Consider the following 21,863-nt stretch of genomic DNA (forward strand, 5'->3'; position numbering starts at 1 on the left):
GGGCTGGGCAGCGGGATGTTTTCAGATGCCTGCAGAGACACACCATCCACCAGGGCCAGGCTCACCCTCATGAGGGGCGTCCCTGGCCTCCACTGTCCCACCCTGGCTTCTGGATCTGTGCGCATAGCCACCCCAAGCCCCACCAAGTGCGTTGCTGTCTTGCACAGGCTGGTACCCAGCTAGCAGTGGGTCCTGTTGGCTTTTCCTGGGCCTCCCGAGTGCAGAGCCGCGTGTGGGCGCCCAGAGAACAGACCCTCTCTTCGCCTATGACCCTGGTTGGGGGAAATGGGGCCGGGCGGGGGTGGGGGTGGGTACTGGAGGGAACAGAGGAAGCAGAAAGGGTGAGGGTTGAAGGGACCACCCCTAGACCTCAGTTGTGGGGGGCACTTCTGACTCAACAGTACTGTTAGGGGAGGCGAGCCACTGCAAACCCCAGGAAGCCTTCAGGCAACGCAACCCTCACTTCCAGTGAGGAGGGAAAATAAACACCTCGGAAGCGAGCCGAGGCTCCGACGCGGACCGCAAAGGTCTCCGCCCTCCCACGGGGAGGGTCCCCTCGTTCCGCGCGCCTCTCCCCCCACAGCCCGTTCCCAGAGACGCCCGCTGCGGCGCCACCTCCCCTTCCCGGCAGCTCCCTCCTGGCCGGTGCACAGGTTCCAACGTGTCCCTTCCCCTCCGCCCCGCGCCCCGCCGGAGCCCGGAGCCCGGAGCCCGGAGCCCGGAGCCCGGAGCCCGGAGCCCGGAGCCCGGAGCCCGGAGCCCGGAGCCCGGAGCCCGGAGCCCGGGAGGGGGCAGCGCCGCCGGCGCCGCCCAGGGGTGGGCGCAGCCGCTCCGCTCCCCCGGGCGCACTCACCCAAGACCCTGCTCCCCTCCTCCGGGGCCTCTTGGGTGAAAATCCAGGGGGGGTTGGTGACGTAGAGGGAGGTGGCGTTGGGGCTGGCGTGCTTCTTGCCGAAGATCTTGCTGAAGGTGCCCTGCACCGTCTGGTTCTTTTTCATGCTGAAGCGGGCCACGCGGGCACCGGGGGAGGGCCGTCCCTCGGTTGCCGTGCGCTGCCCGGGACCGATCCCCGCACCGTCTCCCCGGGGCGCTCTACCGGGCCATGTCCCCCGCGGTCCTCCCCGCCCGCGCGAAGGGCGACAGGTGGTGCGGGCGTCGCCGCGCGCCTGGAAATGCGAGCTACCTGGCCAGGTAAGAGGCTGCGGCGGAGCGCGCCCCGCCCCGCGGCGCCGACTCCCCCGGCCGCATTCCTGCCCGCCTCCTCCTGCCCAGGCCATTGTGGCGGCCCGGGACCGCCGCGGGCCCCCGCCCGCTGGAAGGAGCCGCCCCGCCCCGGGTCTCCTCCGGGGGGAGGGGGAGGGGGTGCGGGGGGAGGAAGCGGGCAAGGCCCTGGCTTCTAAGGAGGGTCAGGACCAGGTCAGCGTGGGAACTTCAGAAAAACTCTGTGCCCAGCGCTGGGAGACGGCACCAGCCTCCAGTGGGTACAACAAATGCCCCTAGGAAAGTAAAAGGTGACCCGAGAAGCAACAGACTAGCATCCCAATCTGATGACAAAGGTGGAAATCTCTTCATTGACAGAGCTCCAAAGAGAATGTGGGGTGACTAGGTAAAATCTTGGCATTTTCTTGTACATCAATTTTTTTTTTTTTTCCTGTGAAGTTAAGTGATATATAATTTTTAAAAACTCAAGGTGAGCCAGCCCACTTAGGCTTGGGTTCACTCTCCAGGGCAATGAGCCCTGGGCCTTTAAGGTGCGGGGGATCCTCCTAGCTAGGCTGGGGTGGCTGTCCCCTGGGGAAGGTCCTCAGATGAGGGCCCCAGGGGGCAATGGGAGAGATGCTGAGGTTGGGGGGGAGTCAGGCCACAGGGTTAGAGTTTGATGCTTTCTGGGCAGCGGGAGTGGAAGGCAGGGAGGCGGTGATCAGTCACGGGCGCTGGGAGTGTTTCCCTGCTGCTCCAGAAACAGCCCCACCGCTGCGTGTCCCCGTCGCCTTCTCCCAGGAAGTTGTATCTTTCTTTGTACCAAAGGCATTTTCTCCTCAACTTTCCATTTTGAAAAAGTTGAAAGACCAGTAAAATGACCACCTGTATTGCTTCCTCCTGGATTTACCAATCGTTAACGTGTTGCCACATTGGCCCCGCCGCCCCCTCTCTCCACACACGCTTATTTTTTCATTTTCATTTTGCTGAAGGTTGAAAGTTGTGGATATTGTGGCACATCTCCCCACCCCTATCCGTACTTCAGTTCCCACTGCCTAAGAGTAAGGACATTCTCCTAAGTGCCCACAATATAGTCATCGCGCTCAAATTTAACACTGATCACTATCACCCTCTCCCAAAATGTCATTTTCATATTTTTCAATCCACAGTCAATCAAGATTCACACATTGCATTTGCTTGTCATGTCCCTTTACTCTTTTAATTTAGCCTTTACTCCCATGCCTTTATTTCTCATGACAATGACATTTTTGAAAAGTCCTCTTTACTTATTCCAGGGGCAGTGGGCAGGATGAGTCGGACCTTCAGAGACTGTGGTTGGGAGGTGTTCCCCAAAGGCTTCTGGTTGGGGACACGCCTGTGGTCAACCCTGTCTCACCCCACCCACCACCATGGCATTCCTGGGGCCAATTCCTGTTCATTCAGGGAGTATCCGTGGAGGCCTTCCCCACTGCCCGGTGCTGTGCTGTGGGTTTGGGGTACGTGGGGATATGAGAGAATTAGAAAAGTCTTATTTCTACGGCAGAGGGCCTTGGGGTCTCACCAGGGAGAGAAGGTTTTACATGATTCACGGTGGCAGGCCATGATGACTAAGTTCAGAACAGTGATTGTCGTCAGGAATACACAGCAGGAATTCAGAGGAGGGGAGGTCAGCGTGGGCTGGAGAAATCCAGGAAGGCTTCTTGGAAGAATTAATACTTGAGCTGGTCCATGAAGGATGTTAAGGATGTTAATAGAGAAGGGAAGGAGCTCATTCTAGGGCATGCACACATACCTATGCCATGCATCCCTCCACCCTCCTACCTCCACACCATGGTTCCTCCCACTGTCTACTCGGGAAGGGCACAAGGGAACCCCAGATGCCCCATCACACACTAGACAACCATACAACCCACCCAAGCACTCCAGACACTCAAGCACAAGATAAGGGCTTCTTTCTCGGAAGCCTCTGAGGTATGAGTGCCTCTCACCTTGGTAACTCCTGACTCTTACACCCAGAACCAGCCGCAGAGCCCTCAGTGAGTGGTTCCATTCATATGCCACTTCTACTATATAACTAATATTCTTGAGAACTGCCATGTGCCCAGCTCTGGGCTGGGAAGGACCCAGAGAAATCAAAGGCATGGTTCCTGACTTCACGTTGCTTTAGTCTACTTGGAGAGATGAAGAGAGGGAAGGTAAATGATGAGGAGGAGACCCACAGGGGGTCAGAGATTCAGAGGAGCCATCAGGGTGGGCTGGAGGATCTGGGGAGGGCATGCCAGAGGTGTGAAGGCCTCTGCAGGGGCTCAGGATGGTGGAGCTGGGAATTGGGGGATGGGAAGGAGGTCACAGCAAGGTTGGCCAGGGTGTGGAAGGCTTAAAAAGGCCAGCTGGAAAGGTCAGAAACAACTCAGATCATCCACCCGGAGATGACTGATTAAATAAATGATGGTGCATCCGCACCGTGGAATAATAGTGCGACTCTAACAATGAATGCGCCAGCCGACTGCGTCCAGTTATCTGCAAGATGAACTGATAAGCTGTTGACAAACGGTGTGTATAGTAGGCTGCCATTTGGGCCAGGATAAGTGTGAGCATGTTTGTACTGGCGCAGAGAAACTTTGGAAAGATCCATAAGAAATGAATAAGAGTATTCACTAGGGGGTGGAGTTGGGGGGAAGTGGGCAAATGGGGAGATAGGTGTGGGAGGGAGACTTTTTACTGAATGCCTTTTTAAATTTCCAACCATATAAATATTTCCTATTTGAAAATGAAAGAGGAATAGCTAGGCAGAAGAGTGTAGAGATGTGGTCCATGAACCAGCAGCATTTACATCGCCTGGGATCTTACTAGAAAGGTAGACTTTCCGGCCCCATCCAGACATTGAGCAACCTGTTTGGGCCTCAGTCTGTTCATCTGTAAAACAGGCTGTTAATTTAAGGTCATTATGAGTTTCAGTGAGCTGATGGATTAAAGTACCCAAGAGAGCATCTTTGTTTTACCAAGATCTCCGCATGATTCAGGAGCAACTTAAGGTTTGAGAAGCTCTGGCTGCCAGGAGCAGGCATTGCTGACCACGCAGGCAGGGGTGACTGGTAACAGCTGTGTTATAAGGATGTTCATCTAACATCTGGATGGAGAATGGAGGGGAAGGAGAAAGCATAGGCTGAGGGGCTAAGGGAAGGGGCTTAATTCGTTGGTTAACTGGTTGTCAGGTGGTTAATTGATACAAGCAGGGGGGGATGGGGCCTCACTTTTGTGCTGGTGACAGAAGCAGAAAGAGCAGAGTTGTTAGTTTGGGGGACATTTCTTAGGAAGAAAGGAAGGTAAACAGCTGGCATTTAGAAGTAAAAAAACCCACCCAACCCTGGGCCAGTTTCCTCAGCTGTGGCATGGGAGTGGTAACCTAACCCTCTCCCAGGGTCGCTCCAATGATTAAATAAGATAATGGATGTGAAGTGCTCAGGGCAGGGCCTGGCACACGGTACTCCTTAAGGGTTTGTTCATTTCTCTGCACTTGTGGTGCCCTTGCCTTTTGGGGCCGGAGGGAAAGGTGAAACCAGAGTGATGTGTGAACACCAGGAGGGCTTGAGGCTGCTCTCCTCGCCCTTACACACCCATTTCACCCCAGTTTCATTCCCACGTTATGGGGGCTCAGGGGAAGTCTCTGGATGGCCAGGGTTCAGTGGTGAGTAAGTAGTGCCCCGGACACCCTAGTTGAAGTTTCACCCTGGCAGCCTGGCAGCTTTTGTGGCCAAGTTCCCTGGGGCAGGGATGGGTCCCAATTGTCTGTCCAGCTCAGCACCCTTTACTGTTGCTGCTCAGCCCCCACTCCATCTAATAACAACACCTCACACCTGCTCTCCTAATAAAGCAACAGCCAAATAACAGGCTCCTCTCAAAACTGCCAAAAGCCCAGTCCTGTAATTAAGTCTCTGCTAGGCAATTACGTAGTAACTTCCAAGAGCCAGTTACTGGCCAGCTCTGGAATGTGGGGTGGGATTGGGGCCTGGAAGCTGCAGTCTCCCCCGAGACTCAGGCCTCTGTAGCGTTTGTGGTCTTTCCTCCAGCAAATCCAAGCGCTGAGAGTGCACTGAGTCAGAGAAGGGCAGGCTGAGAGTTCTGAGAGTCACCTTCATCATCACCCCAGGTCTCTGCAGCTAGCTCTCCATGGGCAAAAGTCAGACCTCTGGTCATCCCAACTCCCAGATGACACTGAGCTTCAGGACGTCTCGTCGAGCCCCTTGTTTTCCAGGCCAGACACACCTGATGCTGGACTTGTTCCTGAGACGGCTCTTCAGCCTGCAGGGAGGGGTGGGCTCCAATCCCTGACTCACACTCCTCTGAGCTGGGCAGGCTGAGAGGAAATCTGGCCGGTGTGGACTCCTACATCCTGAGAGGGGGCCCCGAGAAGTCATTACCTGGTGCCTGAGAGCGTGGGATCCAAGGTCCAGCCCTGGGTGGGGAGTGTGTTCAGAGGCGCTGGGGGGAGACTCATTTCCCTTTGTAACCATGGACTCTGTTGATGGCCCATCACAAGGAGGGAAAAGGTCCTTGCTGGGGAATAGGTTTCAGTTCTGACTAAGCTGCTCAGGAAGGGTGTGACTTTGGCTGAGTTACCAACTCTCCAGCCTCAGTTTGCTCATCTGTAAAATAGGGGCTATTACTGTCACATTGTTATGCGATTCAGTGAGATAGTGGGTTCAAGTACCCAGCAGAGAGTCTGACTCATGGTAGGTACTCGGCCTGTCCCCCCTTCTCTACCCTTTGGACACAGAGATGGTAAACGGAGAACACAAAGACAGAACAGAGGCTATGAGAGGCTGCAAGAGAGCAGTGCCCATCCAGCAAAGATCTTCAGAAGGAAAAGTCAACGGGGGGCCCAGGAGACAGGGTGGAGCAGGTGTCTACAAGGTCACCTTGAACGCCAGGCAAAAATACCCCATTACAAAACACATTTTACAGTCTGAAATAATATGTGCATTTAAGAAAAAAAGGAATGTTAAGTACAAACCCCCAAATTCTATGTAGGTTGCAACTATAAATATTTAAAGTGTACCTGTGAATGGCCAGGAATTGGAAGGAAACAGACCGCGGGAAAGGTTCGCTTGGAATGCCAGGACTCCTTACCGGGTTTTACTTTTCAGTAATCTGCTCTGTTGGAAGACCATTTGTTTAAACTTAAGCTCTACAAATAGTAAAGAACATAGTTTGACATGGGGTGCGCTCTCTTTTTTTAAAGAACACTGGAGGGGGGACCTGGAGATGTGGACTTTTGCCACGTCGCCACATACCTGTGAGACCACGGAGCCGTCCTGAGCCTCAACCTCTCCACCTGAAAAGGGGGATGGTAGGATCCAGCCTTCAGCTGCGGTTTCACATCTGGTTAAAAAGCTGGCTGGCTGGCAGAGCAGACACAGGACAGCAAATGTCGGGCACTTCCTGTGAGAGGCAGCTGCTCCTGCTCTGAGGAAAGAGGTGAGAAATGGGATGCAATAAGCATTTTCCGGGCACAGCCATCTCCTCTGCACCAGCCCTGCGCTCGGGCTCTGGGAGCTGTTAACCTTCGAGATCAGTCCTACCCTCCGGGCACCGCCCCACAGGCTTCTCCCATATTTTGGAGACCAACTCCAGGACTGGGACTTCGAGCCCTGGGAACATTTCTAGGCAACTCGTCCTGGGTCTGGCTTATTTCTCCCTCTCTCCCTGAGACCTAGGAAGAAAAACAGCCACATCTACGATTCACTGAGTGTCTTTCTGTGTCAGACACAGGGCCGAGTGGATTGCACGCATTAACCCGCTACCTTCGAGCCAGCCCTGCAAGGGAGGGGGCAATATTCCTATTTTGCGGATGGAGAAAAGAAGACTCCAGATGATGTTTACTCATACTCTACAGCCAACCAGTTCTGCTCTTGGGACTATGTCTTCACCCAGGCCCATAGTGGAACATGGATGTGATGTCATTTTTGTGCTGTTTGTGGGGATGAGTCGTCGGAGGCACCTGGGGCTCCATCCCTGGGGGAGTAGTAATCGGAAGCAAGGAACTCGATGCTCATGCAGCAACACGGACGAATCTTAAAAACATTAGGGAGCCATCAAAGTAAACAGAAGGCGATCTAACACACACATGGCATTTACGTACATAAAAACAACCTGCATACAAAACAATAATATGTATATTTTGCAAGAACACATATAAACAAGAAGATACTCATTAAGCAGATGAGAATGGTTGCCTCTGGCTGGGGTGGGTGGAGAGTGGTTGGAAACTGGAGATAAAGGGGAGAGAAAAATACAATGAGAGAGGAGGCCCTCACAGACCAGGAATGATAATGCACCATGAAGCGAAATGTGTGAATAACTCAGCCTCCTGTACTCGAGGTCCAACAAAGGAAAAATAAGTAAGGATCAGAGAGGTTAAGTAATTTGTCCAAATCACACAGCAGGTAAGGAGGGGTGGAGAGAATGTCCCAGTAACCAGACCTATTTAGAGCAAGGCAGTAAATAGCGGGACACTTAAAACCACCTGCCTGCGCCCCAGCAGCAGAAAGGGCAGGAGGGGTGGCGGCTGCATGGGTGGCAAGGTGTGGGGGTGTCAGTGGATCCCCCCGCGAGCCCTGCGTCTCTCCTCATCCTTCCCAAACACCGCCGGGTGCTGTGGGTACAGATCACAGTTCCCTTCCAGGAACCTTGATGATCAGTAAAATGAGGTCATGCCAGAAGTGTGGCAGAGAAGTCAGAGAAAGGGGACTTCCCAGAGGCAGGACCGATTCGGTGTCTTTCGAAGTTTAGAAATAATAACAATATAACTCCCAGCACTTACCTTGCAGCAGGCACTCTTCTAAATTCGCGTAGTCCTCACAACAAGCATTCGGGGTAAATTCTCTTATCAGCCCCACTTTGCAGATTAAGAATTTAGGCACAGAGAGGTTAATGATTTGTGAAAGTCACACAGAAGAGAAGAGCTGGGGTTTAAACCTAGGCAGAGTGGGTCTGGAGACCATGATCTGAGCGCTTCTGTGATTTACAAATGAAATAAGACAGATATGGCTTGACTAGCCAGGCCTCCCTAAGAGAGGGCTCCCAAGCCACTGCCCCTTGTTGAGGTTCCCATAGGGAGGGTGACATAGCCTGGGATGGGTCCTGGCAGGACCCATTTCTATGGTCAAATGGGTGTGTGGGGGGTGTTTGTGCCTGAAGTCCTCAGGAAGTGATTCAGTTCCCCCTCCTTCAACTGTCCAAGATAGAGGGACCCAATATCCTCATTGTACACATAAGGAAACTGAGGCCCAGAGAGGGGATGGAACTTATCTCAGGTCTCCGGGGACTCCTAGCAATCAGCCCAGCACTCAACTCCTCTTGGGCTGAGACAGAGTGTGATGTGTGTGGAGTCATGGTGCCCTGCTCCCCCAAACACCTTACACCCCCTCCAGCCTCCTGGGCTCATTTCTGACAGCTCCTTCAGGCCCTGGGCTAGGACACAAGCCACTTTCCCCAGAGCCAGAGATGCTGACCACTCTACCCAGAATGCCATGCTCCCACCTCCCCTCCCTCTCCCAAGCAAGATATCACCCCCCCAGCCCCTTGGAGATCCCTCATCAGAGGCTCCAGCAGGGCAAGCCCTGCTTGCTACTGCTCTTCCCTCCTCCCTGCCAGCCTCCCCTCCTGGTCCCTCCCAGCCTCCTCAGAAATTAGGGGTCATCACCATCAAGGTGTGAGATCTTAGCACAGTGCACAAGTCATCAACACCCCAACTCCCAATCTGCCTTAGGCCCCAAAGTCCACCCCATATGTAACCAATAGCCAGGGCTGATGTAATGCCTCCCCGGGAGGAAAGAAGTCCTGGGCCCAGCCCAAGCCACAGTGTCAGAGAGCAGGAAGTCACCAGCCTGTTCTATCTCCCTCCCCTGGTCCTCCCCCACTGCACTCCCCACCCCGCAACCCCAGGAAGAAGCCCAGGTCTCTCTACATGTGGTATTTCTGGCACATTCCTGGTAGGTGCCCTCCAAGTCTGGTGTTGAGGAGATGGTACCCTAGGGAGGAAGGAGGGGACTGGTTTTTTAAGATGGGGACAGGACAGCCCATTCAGCAATCCCCGTCAATCCAATTACCCACCCACACAGGATAATAGCTACTATTTATTGTGCTATTACTCTGCCAGGCACTGTCTTAAGTGCTTTGTCCAGCTCTATTAGATAGGGACCTTTAGTCCACTCATTTTACACATGAATGAACAGAAGTACAGAGAGGTCAATTTCTTGCCCAAGTTTACACACTAGCAAAGTAGTGGATCCAGGATTCAAGCTCAAAGAACCTGACGCCTGGGTCTGCAGTCTCATCCTCTATAACATAACCACCCACCCATCATCTATCCATTTACTGACTACCTCTCCATCTCCTCACCCATAGCCAACCCACCTAGCCACCTGTCTGTCCATCTATCCATCCATCCCTGCATCTCCTAAACCCCCTATTTGAAGCGGTCCAGGAGAGGGAAGAGAGTATGCAAAGTCTTAGAGGGAAGGGAGCAGGGTGTGTTTAAGAAACTAACTACTGCATAGAGGAAAGATAGCCAGAGACAAGGCTAAAAAGGTGAGCAGGGCTCAAGCCAGCAGGGACCACTCGTCTACCATCTACCATCTACGCACACTCTGCCCATCCGCTCTCCCACTCCTCCATCCACCCGTCCGCCCGTCCATCATCGCTAATTTGGAGGGCACACAGAAGGAGAGAACGGGCTCTTGGGCGCAGGTACTGCGAGGATGAAGACATTCTCAGTGTCAGCTGTTGGCACTGCAGAAAGGGTGGACGTCACTCTCAAGGGACGCGCAGTGACTGCGGAGGGACTTCAGTCACATCAGTGGGGAACTCAGGCTCCTTGGAAAGAAAAAGAAGAGGCTCCAGGTTGACAAACGGTGGGGAAATAGAAAGGAACTGGCCACGGTCCGCGCTGTCTGCAGTCGCGTACAGAACGCGATCGAGGGTGTTACACGGGGCGTCTGTGGCAAGGTGAGGTCTGTGCGCGCTCGCGTCCCCATTCAGAATGGTTCTCTTGCTGAAATCTGAAATTTCTTGGGCGAAAAAATACATCTTCAGTGTTTGGATTAGGTCAGGTATCTCAAGCCCAGAAAGATGAGTTGACTCTTGAAGAAACGACATTGAACTTGTATCAAATCCAGCTGCCTTGACTCACAATCCAGCAGCCACAACAAGGCTATCAGGAAAAGTTTGGGGGTATCTATGTTTCTGAAAAAGGATCAGTTTAGCAGCTGATGGGTAAGATCTAAGTTGTCCAGCGGTAGAAACAGCAAGGTGCTGGATGATTCCTCAGAGTTATTTACCATATTTTAAAGATACAAAAAAAACCCATGTATGAAAGAAGAAAGAAAGAAAGAAAGAAAGAAAGAAAGAAAGAAAGAAAGAAAGAAAGAAAGAAAGAAAGAAAGAAAGAAAGAAAGAAAGAAAGAAAGAAAGAAAGAAAGAAAAGAAAGAAAAGAAAGGGAAAGAGGAAGAAAGAGAAAGAGTGATGAGTTGGCTAGTACATTTTCTCCCTACCAGTGCTTCCTTGCGACATGTTGAGCAGCCTGGGGGAAAGCATGGCTTTGGGAGGAACCTGGACAGCTAGGATGATTTTTTCCTCTCCCCTCTTACCGCACTACCCACAGCTCAGGGGTTCTGGGAGACTGTGGGAAGAGGGCATTGCAGAGTGGGTCAGTGTCAGGATTAAAAAAAAAAAGGCCTTTCCAGGCCTTGAAACTTCAGTTCCCAGCCCTGTCCCCATCTCTTTAGGAAGACAGAAGGAATTGTGTTGTCAAAGAGGCATCACAATGTCACTGCCCACACAGACTCTCCCCACCCTGGCACTCCCAGTAGCCTCCCAAGAGCCCCTGGGAACGCCTAGGAGCCCCTCGAGCCCCTGGAGCCCCTGACTACCAGAAGTTCCATCTCACCACCAAGGAAAGCCCTGGTCAAGGATGGCCCAGGTGGGATGACATCACGGGGCTCGATCAGGGCAACCCACGGTCACAAGAAGTTTGATTAGCAGGAAGGAGTAGGAAAGCCCCAGCCTGGCCCCCTGCTAGGAGCTGGGGGCCCCTTGCAAAAGGCTTAGGGGCCAGTATTGCAGACCACCACATTCCCCTGCTCTAGGGCCTGGTGAGGGGCAGGACATGGGCCACTATCCAACGCCTCTGGCTCTTCTGCCCCTTCGCATCCCCAAGACACTTCCTGGACTCTTAGTTTGCATTACCCCATCTCATAGCTAACATCATAGAGTGCTTGAGAGGTCTAGACACTTCATATGAAGTATCTCAAGAAATGCTCATGGTAACCTTATGAGATAGATTCTCTAGTTATTCCCACTTCCTAGGTGGGCAAACTGAGGGGCAGAGTATTATAAATACTAAAATGTCATGTACCTGGTGGATGGTGGAGCTGGAATTTGAACTCCAGGCCCCCAAGTCACACAGCCTCACAAGGAAGCTGAGGCCCGGTTTGCCTCTCCCCATCTATGCCCTTCCAACCCCCTGCCCCCAGCGCAGGCAAACTGCTCTCATAAAGGTTCAGAAGAGTGTACTCAAAACCAGGCTGGCAGGAATCAGCATTTGCTTCGTGCTTGCACAGTTCCCGCACGCATTGCACCCCACAGCAAGCTGATGAAAGAGACAGCAGCCTTATTACCCGCATTTTGCAGATGAAGCAACTGAAGCTCAAAGAGGTTTGGCCACTTGGCCAAGCCTGCAGGGCCTGTAAGGGCAGAGCCAGGCCGTGAGCCCAGGTCTTCAACCTCAAGGCCCAGGCGCATTCCACAGAACCAGGTGCCCGCTTAACCGGAGGCCTCTCCCAGTGCAACCCGCGTTTCAGCAGGGAGGCGGCCTTCCCGAGTGAGGTGCTGGTGGGGGAATGTCTGGCATGGGCCTGGCTGGGGGATGGGCCGGGGGCCTGGAGTATTTGAGGGGACAGAGTGTCTCCCCGGGAGACCTGTAGTAATGTCACGTATGAGGCCTTCTGGCCCTACCTAGAAAGCTCTACTCTTGAGTCACCCTCTTCCCCATTCTAAGCCCTGGTGTAAGGGACAAACCCACGCAAGCGTTGCTGAGCTCTGCCCGCTGGGATGCGGGCATGGAGGCAGAGTTTTGCTCGGTTTCCTTCTTTGGGCTCTACCTGGAACTCCAAGTGAAAATAGGGAGGGGAGGGGCTGGTGGGACCCTCTGCTTGCCCTTTAAGTTTCATTGTTCTCTGTGGAATGGGGGCTGCAGGAAGCAGGTAGGGGAGAGGGGTCACCCTCAAACCTCTGAACCAGGGCTCCTCAGCCCTGGCACTGTTGACATTGGCTGCCCATCTTAGCTGTGGAGCTGCCTGCATGGTATGTTTAGCAGCATCCCTGGCCTCAACCCACTAGATGCCAGTAGCACCCTGCAGTGTGACAACCAAAAATGTTCCTAAGACTGTGAAGTGGCCCCTGGGGGAAAATCACCCCCGGCTGTGAACCACTTTCCTAAAGTCAGTCAGTCTCTCTCTCTCTCTCTCTCTCTCTCTCTCTCTCTCTCTCTCTCTCTCTCACACACACACACACACACACACTTGATAGGGAGGATTCGGGTGGGGAGGAGATGGTTAAATGAAACCAGATGTTAACCTAGAAAGAATGCAGTGAGGCCCCACCCTCCCTCCTGAGCTGCCAGCGCTGGGCCCTGCGGAGGGGAGGGGCGGGCTCGGCCCCGAGCTTAGTCACCTGGAGCCTTCTGGGCCCCTGGAACAGGCAGGGCAGGGCTGGGGCCGCCCGGGCTTCCCCCTTCCTCCTCCTTGACAAATGTCTTCTCTTCCTCTTCCCTCTCCTCCTCTTCCCCCTTCTGGAGACTGTCCCTCTGTCCCAGTTCTGCGAAGGCCTCGCCCTGGATGTGCTTGGGGCCCTGAGGCCCCCGACCAGGGTCCTGAGTGTTGCAGCAGCAGCTGGGACATAGCTGACTGTAGACCCGGGCGAGTGAGCCTGAGCCTGGGCCTGAGTCGGGCAGAGGGAAGAGATTGTTCAACTCCCGGCTCTTTCACTACTCACTAACCGAGGGACTTCTACAAGGTTCTTGCACCCAGCTTCCTGCCTGCGTGAGCTCAGAGGAGAGCTTACACACCCCAGAGCAGGAGTATCTGCATTTGAAAACTGGGAGTGGATCTCAAATTGCTCTCAGGAGCTTTTGCAGAACTGGCACTTGATAGATGATCAATTCTGTTAGCAAAGAGTGCCACCCTTCCTTCTGTGGGGTCTCTGGTAAGACTCCCAACCATTCTGAAAGCACCTGCCTCCGTGACTCCTGACACAGGCCTCCTGAGCCCGAGGTGCAGGGTCCAAGTGGCCAAGACTGAAGGGCAGGCCGGGGAGCAGGTGGAGGTGGGCAGTGGGGGCCTCTGCAGCTCCCCGGTCTCCATGGCCACAGACTGAGCCCTTCTGCCGTGTCTGGAGGACCAGAACCTCACATCCTCAGAATCACGCTTGACAGGTAGAAACCTGAGCTGCTTCTGTGGCCCAGGAAAGGGAAGATTCTATTGGGCCAGGCTGTCAACCTCAACACCAAGGATAAAGAGATTGTCATGGACTCTATGGCAGTGATTCTCACTACCCTCAGGTGGCATTAGCAGGAATGAGGGACATGTTTGTCTGTCACAACTGGGAAGTGGGTAGAGTAAGTAGAGGCCAGGGATGCTGCCAACAGTCCTGCAATGCCCAGGACAGCCCCGCCATAAAGAATCATCCAGCCCAAATGTCCAAGTGCAGAGCGGAGAAGCCCTGCTGTCCCGATTTTCATATTTGGGTTCATATTTGTGATGTTTTTGTTATTTGCACACCCAGAGCTTGGCATATAAGACAGAGAATTTCAAATGAATGAATGAATGAGTGCATGAAGCAGTGATGTCCTCAGCTCTGCAGAGAGATGGTAATTCATAGAATAAACCTCATGCTTCTCAGTGCACCGTCCTGTCCATGCCAAGAACCCAAAGCCAGATTCTAGCATCCAAACCCCCAGCGTTGCAGCCGCACTGGGCCGCCTGGCTGCCTGCTCTCGAGTGAGCGGGGCTGTGGGGGGCAGCCGGGCGGCTCCCCTGTCGTCCAGCACGCCTGGCAGGAGCTCAGCAAGTTGATGGAATGAGGGCAGAAATGACTTGTAGGCCCTGTCCCCACAGTGCAGTGGACACAGGATGCGTCATGGAGTATAGGGTGTGGACCTTGGGGTGAGCCAAGCCTGGGTTCAAATCCCAGCCTGGCTTTTTACCAGCCATGTGACCTCCTGTTTTCATTTTCTCAGCTTTAAATGGGGTTAATAATAATACCTTCCCTAAAGTATTCATGTGAGGGTTAGAAGAGATAATCCACTTAGTTTGGTGCCGTGCCCATTACCAGCCGTGAAAATGATTGTTGATGACCATCATAGCTCGTTTCCGGTGCTCACTCCTGGGGCTGAGCATGGAAGAGTCTGGAAGGCTGCTGAGTACTTGTTCACGACCCTCTCTGGCTTGGCTGTGCACCAGCAGGAGGTTACGCCCCAGGGACACAGAGGTGACTGGGATGTGGTCCTGGCCCCTGGGAGCGGCTCACAGGCTTGTTGGAGCATTAGCAGGAGCCCCACGGACCGCGATCTGGGACCAGGATGAGGCAGGCAGAGCCAGCCGTGCCAGCCGCGAGCAAGCACTCGCCGTGCCCACGCGGGACTGAGTGAGCACCTCCTTCCAACCGCCTTCCAACCCATGCACTTGCCTCCCCCTAGTCCCAGCCCAGCAAAGGATCACACCCCAGGAGGAGTGCCTGAAGCTGCTGCGTCAGAGGCTTTCTGGGGGAGGTGTCGTGAGAGCGGCTGGCTTGGAAGGATAGGAAGAATTTTGAAATGCAAAGCTCAGGCACATATAATATACTCGTGGGTAGGAACCTCTAGAAGCAAAGACTGCCTTTGGGAAAGCCCTGGGCGGGTTTGAATTGTGCAAATGGTTTGTAAATTAAACGCAAAAGAGTGTACACTAAGACTTGAATGCCGGGGATTTCTTTTATAAAATGGTGGGGGCTCAGCTTCCAGGAACTCTGCAGTTAGGGGTTCCCTCCCAGATCCCCAGGGCTGTGTTCTCAGAGAGGAAATGGGTCCCCCCCAATAGCTGTGGCCAGGGAAACAGGACAGAGCCAGCTTGACAAACAGGCATCTCGTCCCTTGGGTTATCCTGTCATTCCCTGGGAAATAGTTTGGGGGTTCAAAAGTCAGAGGGCAGTCAAGGAGGGCGATGACAGAGAAGAAAAGAAATGTCAGTACAACCTGATAAATGTGGCAATGGGGAACTCCTGGAGGGTGAACCTCCCTCCACACCTGGCCACCCCGCAGTGCCTGTCCCGGAGAGCAGGCATTGTTGTAGGAGACACTTAACAATGAGAGATGTTCTAAAATAGAATGGGCCGGCTGGCTGGAGAGGAGCCGGAGCTTACCAGAATTCAATTCACCTGACCAGTGTTGATTGTGTGCTTGTAAATTATTTTGAGTGAAAGAATGAATGGGAGCCTGTTATGTCAACGATAAGGGTAAGAGGGCGCTGGAGGCTGAAAGGGAAAGAGAATTTCCCTGATGCAAGGGAGGAGGGTGCCAGGCTGGGGAGGCCGCCTGAGCAAAGGCCCGGAGGCCAGGGGGTAGGCTGGGACATGGGGTGCTGGAGCCCCATCCTTAAAGGTTGGGGGCCTTGGGCTTTCTTTTCTAGGCAGTAGAGACCAGAGAGGTTTTGAGGAGGAGAGCCACACGGCCTGGCCCTTAATACAGAAAGATTAATTGGGTGTGAGTGGGAAGCGCAGGCTGAAAGTGGAGCCGGTGAGGGGGCAGGAAGACTCGGTAGAAGGCTGAGTGACCCTGTAGGAGAGAGGCGAGACTAGAGCGGTGGCAGAGGGCAGGGAGAGGAGAGTGACATGGGGACACTGACAGGTTGGATGTGGGAGGAATGGTACTGGTGTTTGAGGATGACCCCAGCTCCCAGCCTCTGAGCTCACACAGGCCTCGAGATGCAGGGGGAGGTCGGCATTGCAGGGGGGAGGTCAGCCAACCTTGAAGGTTCAGCCTGGAGGTGCCTGGCTCCCCAGCCAGCGGAGCTGTGCTCTCTCCCAGTGGCTCTGTGGGTTCTGTCCAGTGGCCCTTTACCCCCCTCCTGCCCCTGGCCCCGGGAGTCCCAGTCCCAGTGCCCCAGCTGTCCCCTTCTTTCCTTCTCCCCAGGACTCGCAGAAACCCTCAGTACCCAGCTGTGGGCCGAAGACACCATCAGGCAAAAAGGGGAAGGCTCCGCCGTCCCGGTCGCCCCTGTCCCGGTCATGGAAGCAGGACCGCGAGCACACTCTGGCCGCAGCTTACGTGCCGGTGGTGGTGGACCCCAGGGGCCAGAACATGGACAAGCTCAGGTTCAATTTCTACACTTCCCAGTACTCCAACTTACTGAGCCCCTTCTGCACCTTGCAGAAGCCCACCTGTGGCTACCTGTACCGGCGGGACACTGACCATACCCGCAAGCGCTTTGACGTGCCTCCTGCTAACAGGGTTTTGTGGCGTTCCTAGTCTGGTGCCAGCCAGAGCCCCCCGCCTGCCCCCTTACCCACGATCCCGGGTCCTGGAGGGGAGGGGCTGCTCACCCCAGGGGCAGTGGACCATGCCTTGGCCAGGACAGCTGTGCCATGCCCACTGTCCGCTCTGGTAAAGGGAGGTCTCTCTTCTCGGCAGCAATTAAAGTTTGTTCTTCCTTTCCCTGGTATCTGAATGGGTGTCTGAGTGCGTAAACCGAGGTCATAGGGGTGTTTACAGCAAGGGTATGTCCAGAGGGGTCTGAAGACTTGGAAGGACTAGATTCTTAGTTCCCTTACCCTGCGAAGAAACCTCACATCCCTTCAGAGCCTTAGTTCCAAGCGAAGCCCATGCTGGTCATACCCTCCCCATGGTCAGGCTGGGCAACCCCTCAAATACAAGAAGGATGCATCAGCTGACCACACCCCAGCTCTCCTATGAGGGCCTCACACCGCATGCACGTTAGAGCAGCCACTGGAGTAGGGGGAAGTGATGTAGGGAGTGAACCCAGTCTCGAGGGTCCTCCTCTCCAGCCCCAGCTTTATATAAAACCACCACATTTGCCTTGCTGTTTGTTGGTGGGGATGGATTTCCTGTCTCACTCTCTCTTCTGGTCCAGAAGAGCTACCCCTGAGGTTGGTTAGGCTCATGAGCTTCGGATCATGGAGAAGGGATGAAGGCAGAGGCTACTTGACCCATAGCAGTGGCCTGAATGAGTCCCTGGTCACTGCCACCCTGAGTGAATCCGTGTGGGGTGGCAGCCGGCTCTGACTGGCCTGTGAGAGCCTACTGTGGGCCTCTCCTCCCAACTCCACAATCAGCGATTTCATGTTGGGAGCTTGAAATTGGCTGTGGGAGTATTTACACCACTGAAATTAGCAAACACCTACCAATTGGGGTTTCTTTTTCCCAGAGAGTCAGTGGTTAAATATTTACCATCAAACCACTGTGTGAATCCAACTGGGTTCATTCTAGGGGTCCTCATGTCCCATTCTAGGTAGCATGGCATATTCAGGGGCATACACTTCTGGAGCACAGGAGGTTGGGGCTGGCGTGGGATATCAGGACAGGATGTCCAGGGACTCTGACGAGCAGCCAGGGCTGTGGCCAGGCTTCCCTGGTGCCTTTCTCTGAGAAGGAGATGGTAAGGAGGCAGGAAGACTCAAAACCCCCCTGAAGGCCACCCTGACAGCTTAGAAGCCAGGTTTTTGTCTGTTGCAGGCTCTCTTTCAGGTTAGAGGTTTCCTCAACTGTCTGGTGATCGGGGCGGAAAGCAGTCCATTTGGCATCTGTACCAGGCCTCTCCTGCCTGGTTGTGGGTGTTTGAGGAGCCAGCATGGGAAGGAGCTGGAGGGGGTGTCTCACTCTTCCCTTCACACCCAGTGTTCATAGCAGCCCTCCTCTCTTCCTGAGCGGTGCCCAGAGGCTAAGGCCTTTTGGGTTCAAATCTCCAGAATAACCTTTGGGCGGGGTCAGCAGGGGGTAGATGCCTCCAGACGCCTGTTCTGCTGCCTTGTGGAGGGCATCTGAGGAAGCAATTGCTCCTTCCACAAACTTTCTGCCCGTCCTCTAATATTTCTACCTGCACCCCAGCCTTCAGGGCATCTTCCGCACCCACCTCCTGAACCTCCTGAGGCAGGAATGGGCTTGGTGAGTGCACCAACTTCCATGTCTTCCTGCTCCTTGAAAGCATTTAAGTCCCAGCTTTCTGCACTCTGATCTGACGGCTACCACTTGTCCACCTGCCTCCTGTTTCCTAGAATTTTATTAGAAGCTCTAATCTGCCGTCTTCCCTCTCTTTGCCTCTGTGGATACGTAGCTTTTAGAGTGCATTTATGGCCCAGCCGGGCGTGGCTCAGTGGTTGAGCATCGACCTAGGATCCAGGCGATCAAGGTTCGATTCCCGGTCAGGGCACATGCCCGGGTTGCGGGCTCGATCAATGACTCTCTCATCATTGGTGTTTCTATCTCTCTCTCTCCCTCTCCTGTCCTCTCTCTGAAATCAATAAAGATATATTTAAAATAAATAAATAAATAAAAGTGCATTTATGGCCATTGCAGTGGGATTTTGAAGAGCAGCAGAGATAAGTACAAGTTTTCCGTCTGTGTCCCTCCGAAAGCCCTATCCCCCATCCACTCAGCTGTCCCCAGGCACCTGCTGAGCACCTGGCGCTGGCCGGCCCGCGGGCTGCAGAGATGAATGGGAGCCTCGCTGTCCACCCAGACCTGGTAGCCTTGGAGGCCGCTGCCAAGGCCAGCATCTTCACGGCCCTAGCTGACACTCCTCCTGTCCCCTGAAGAATGGTCTCCCCCTTGAGGTTCACTCTGGTAGAGCAGCCTCCATGGAAGGTTACAGGAACCATTTTTTTAAATTTAAATCCTCACCGAGGATATTTTTCAATTGCTTTTTTAGATAGAATGGAAGGGAGGTGGGAGAAACATCGATGTGAGAGAGACACAGCAATTAGTTGCCTCCTGCACTCAGGGAATTGAACCTGACAAGCCATCAAACCCTGATCCTTTGGTCCAGGGGCCGACACTCTAACCACTGAGCCAAACCAGCCAGGGCTCCAGGAACCTTTTAAAGAAGCTGGCCTAGGTCTCACGTGGGTGTGGGTGGGATGGTCCCAAGAGGCAGAATAGCTGGTGCTCAGGGTTCTGTCGTGTTTCTGTGGAGGAGGCGAGTGGGCCGGCAGGCAGCCTTGATACAGAATCGTCAGGCCTGGGTTTGCGGCCCCTCCAGTCTCTTCCTGGCCTGGTTTCCACTTCTGGCACCTGCCCTGCACTGCCCACCCCCTACACACACACACACACACACACACACACACACACACACACACACACGTTCCTCTCCTTGGCATCATTCTGCCAAGTGGATCCTCTCACTCTGGCATGGCATCTGTCCCAGGAGGGATTCCTGCAGACAAAACAGCCCAGGGAAGCCACGAGGCTCTCTTTGTGTCCACTCTGTGTACTCACCTCTCCTGAAGGCTGTGGTATGAATCCCAGTCCTCCCTGACTTGGCGCCCAGGTCTTTGGGGGGAGACTGGAGAGTGGGACTGAGAGGGGCCACTGAGGAGGGAGCGGCTGGTAATATCTGGCAGATGCCACATGAGGCAGGGACAGAGGAACAGCCCACCCAGTCTCTTGTGGTTCGCAGGGAGCTCTTTGGAAACACCTTCATCAAGAAGGGAGATACTTCCCTAGGTGTCCAGGGTCTTGCTTCTGGTGGTTCATATGTATCCTGAGCTGCTGAAAGGGGGTGTTCACCTGAGGAAGGGCTGCTGGGTGAGCAGTGTCTCGGGGCACAGATCCCCACCACTCTGGGCTCCTTTCTTTGCCCAGGCAGTGGGCACAACTTGTGGATGCAGACGTTGGGTTGTCCTGATGGTTGGAAGGTGATGACTGTCCCTCCCTGACAGAGCTGGGCCATGTCTCTGAGCTGACCCCCAGGCCCTGGTCCTTCCTTCTGTCCAGTTCCAATGGAATCCTTCTAGGAGCAACAGCCTGACTTTCTTCACACAAAATTGCATGAGAACCACCATCATCCTGATGCCTCCATTCTCAGACTGACTCTGAGCTTGTTTTTGTTTAAATAAAAAGGAGATTCTTTTTCAAATATAGCCAGAATTGTGGAGAGAGATATTCGTTATTGTCATGAGTTCAGCAGCTCAACAATGATGATGATTGACGTCTCTGGTTTTCTTGGCCTTTCCCTCTGCTTATAACCTCACGGTCCCAAGAAGGCTGCTACCTTCCAGGTATCACATTCACATTCAAGGCCAAAGTACGGGAAGTGCAGGACCAGCTGCATCGTTTATCACTTTTTATCAAGAAAGCAAAGTTTCCCCAGAAAACCACGGCAGAACTTCACTTACATTTCTTTGTCCAGAACCATATCATGTGGCCACTATTAACTGCAAGAGAGGCTAAGAAAACCATTCTCTTTTCCAGCTTCTTTTAGGAGAGGCAGGCAAGGAGGTGGGGAGGCAGGAATGGAGTTAGATCTAGTAAGGTTTTAATGGAGGCCTCTACCTTCTCCAGAGCCTGACCATAGGTGGATGCCTGTCACCACACACAGTCCAGGGCCATGGTTAATGGGACTAAAGGGACAAGAGACATGGTTGGCTGTTATCCAGGGACACTGCTGTGCCTGAGATGCACTAGAACTGCACCTAGAGTCTAAAGTCCACAGCATGCCACCACAGTAATAGATAAGAAATAATACGGTGATAGCTAACATGGGGCACTCAGTCTTTGCCAGACCTGCTCTAAATGTTTTTTATATATTAATTTTAATTCATTTAATCCTCTTAATAGCCTTATGAGGTAGGCACGATTATCACCATTTTAAGAATGAAACTGAGGCCCAGGGAGGTTAAGATACTTGCTCAAGCTCACCCAGCAAGTAAATACGAGCAAGAAATAAAGTTGGGGTGCTTTAAGCCATTGAGGTTTTAGAGTGGTTAGATACTACAGCATAACCTGGCCAAGTCTGAGATATATATGTATGTACTCTGATACCTAATATGTTATATATAATATAGATTATATAACATTTATATAAACTAATTTATATGTAAATATATTTATGTCATTATATAGTTATATCATACAATTTATGTACATATAGGTACATTTACATACATACACATGCATATAAAAATCTTCCTTAGTGTTCACTCTGAAGAACCAGTGCTTTGTGGCCTGCAGTAAAGAATCCTCTCCTTGCAGTGTGGGAGGGTTCAGGTACTCAGCTGAGGTTCCCTACAGGAGCTCAGCAAGCCTCGTGCTGCTAGAAAGACTCGTGACGTTTTGTGCAGTATTTAAAATTGCAGTCTTTGTATCAGTCAGGAGAGGGTAGATTAGCTGCAGTAACAAATTACCCCCCAAAAGCACCCCTTCCTCAAGTACAAAAGACACCTTTGTTCTAGTGTATCAGTGCACAACCTGGGCGAGATCCAAGCGCCTCCTGGGAAAGCAGAAGTGTGGATGCTGGTTCCCTCTGGTTGAGGTAGGGGACAGGCATGGCCCACCTGTAAAGGAGGGAGGGAAACTGGGAAGGGGCAGAGTGGAGTGAGTGCTGGCTCTGGACTT

The 21,863-nt window shown here is 53.3% G+C and overlaps 2 protein-coding genes across 2 annotated transcripts in view; one reads left to right on the forward strand and one right to left on the reverse strand.

Moving 5' to 3' along the window:
- C5H6orf132 (chromosome 5 C6orf132 homolog) overlaps positions 1–998 on the reverse strand; it is a 29,872-nt gene extending 28,874 nt beyond the window's left edge. The window contains exon 1 of the mRNA XM_087817240.1: positions 854–998. Coding sequence (XP_087673366.1) covers positions 854–998 — 145 coding nt within the window. The remainder of the gene's footprint in view (positions 1–853) is intronic.
- Positions 878–16,763, forward strand: CIMIP3 (ciliary microtubule inner protein 3). The gene is made up of 2 exons (XM_087817117.1): positions 878–1,191; positions 16,428–16,763. The coding sequence occupies exons 1-2, from the start codon at positions 997–999 to the stop codon at positions 16,761–16,763; spliced, it is 531 nt and encodes a 176-aa protein (XP_087673243.1). The 5' UTR covers positions 878–996.
- The last annotated feature ends 5,100 nt before the right edge of the window (positions 16,764–21,863 follow it).

The sequence above is a fragment of the Miniopterus natalensis genome, chromosome 5 (genome assembly GCF_054644295.1).
Source record: "Miniopterus natalensis isolate mMinNat1 chromosome 5, mMinNat1.hap1, whole genome shotgun sequence".
NCBI classification, from domain to species: Eukaryota; Metazoa; Chordata; class Mammalia; order Chiroptera; family Miniopteridae; genus Miniopterus; species Miniopterus natalensis.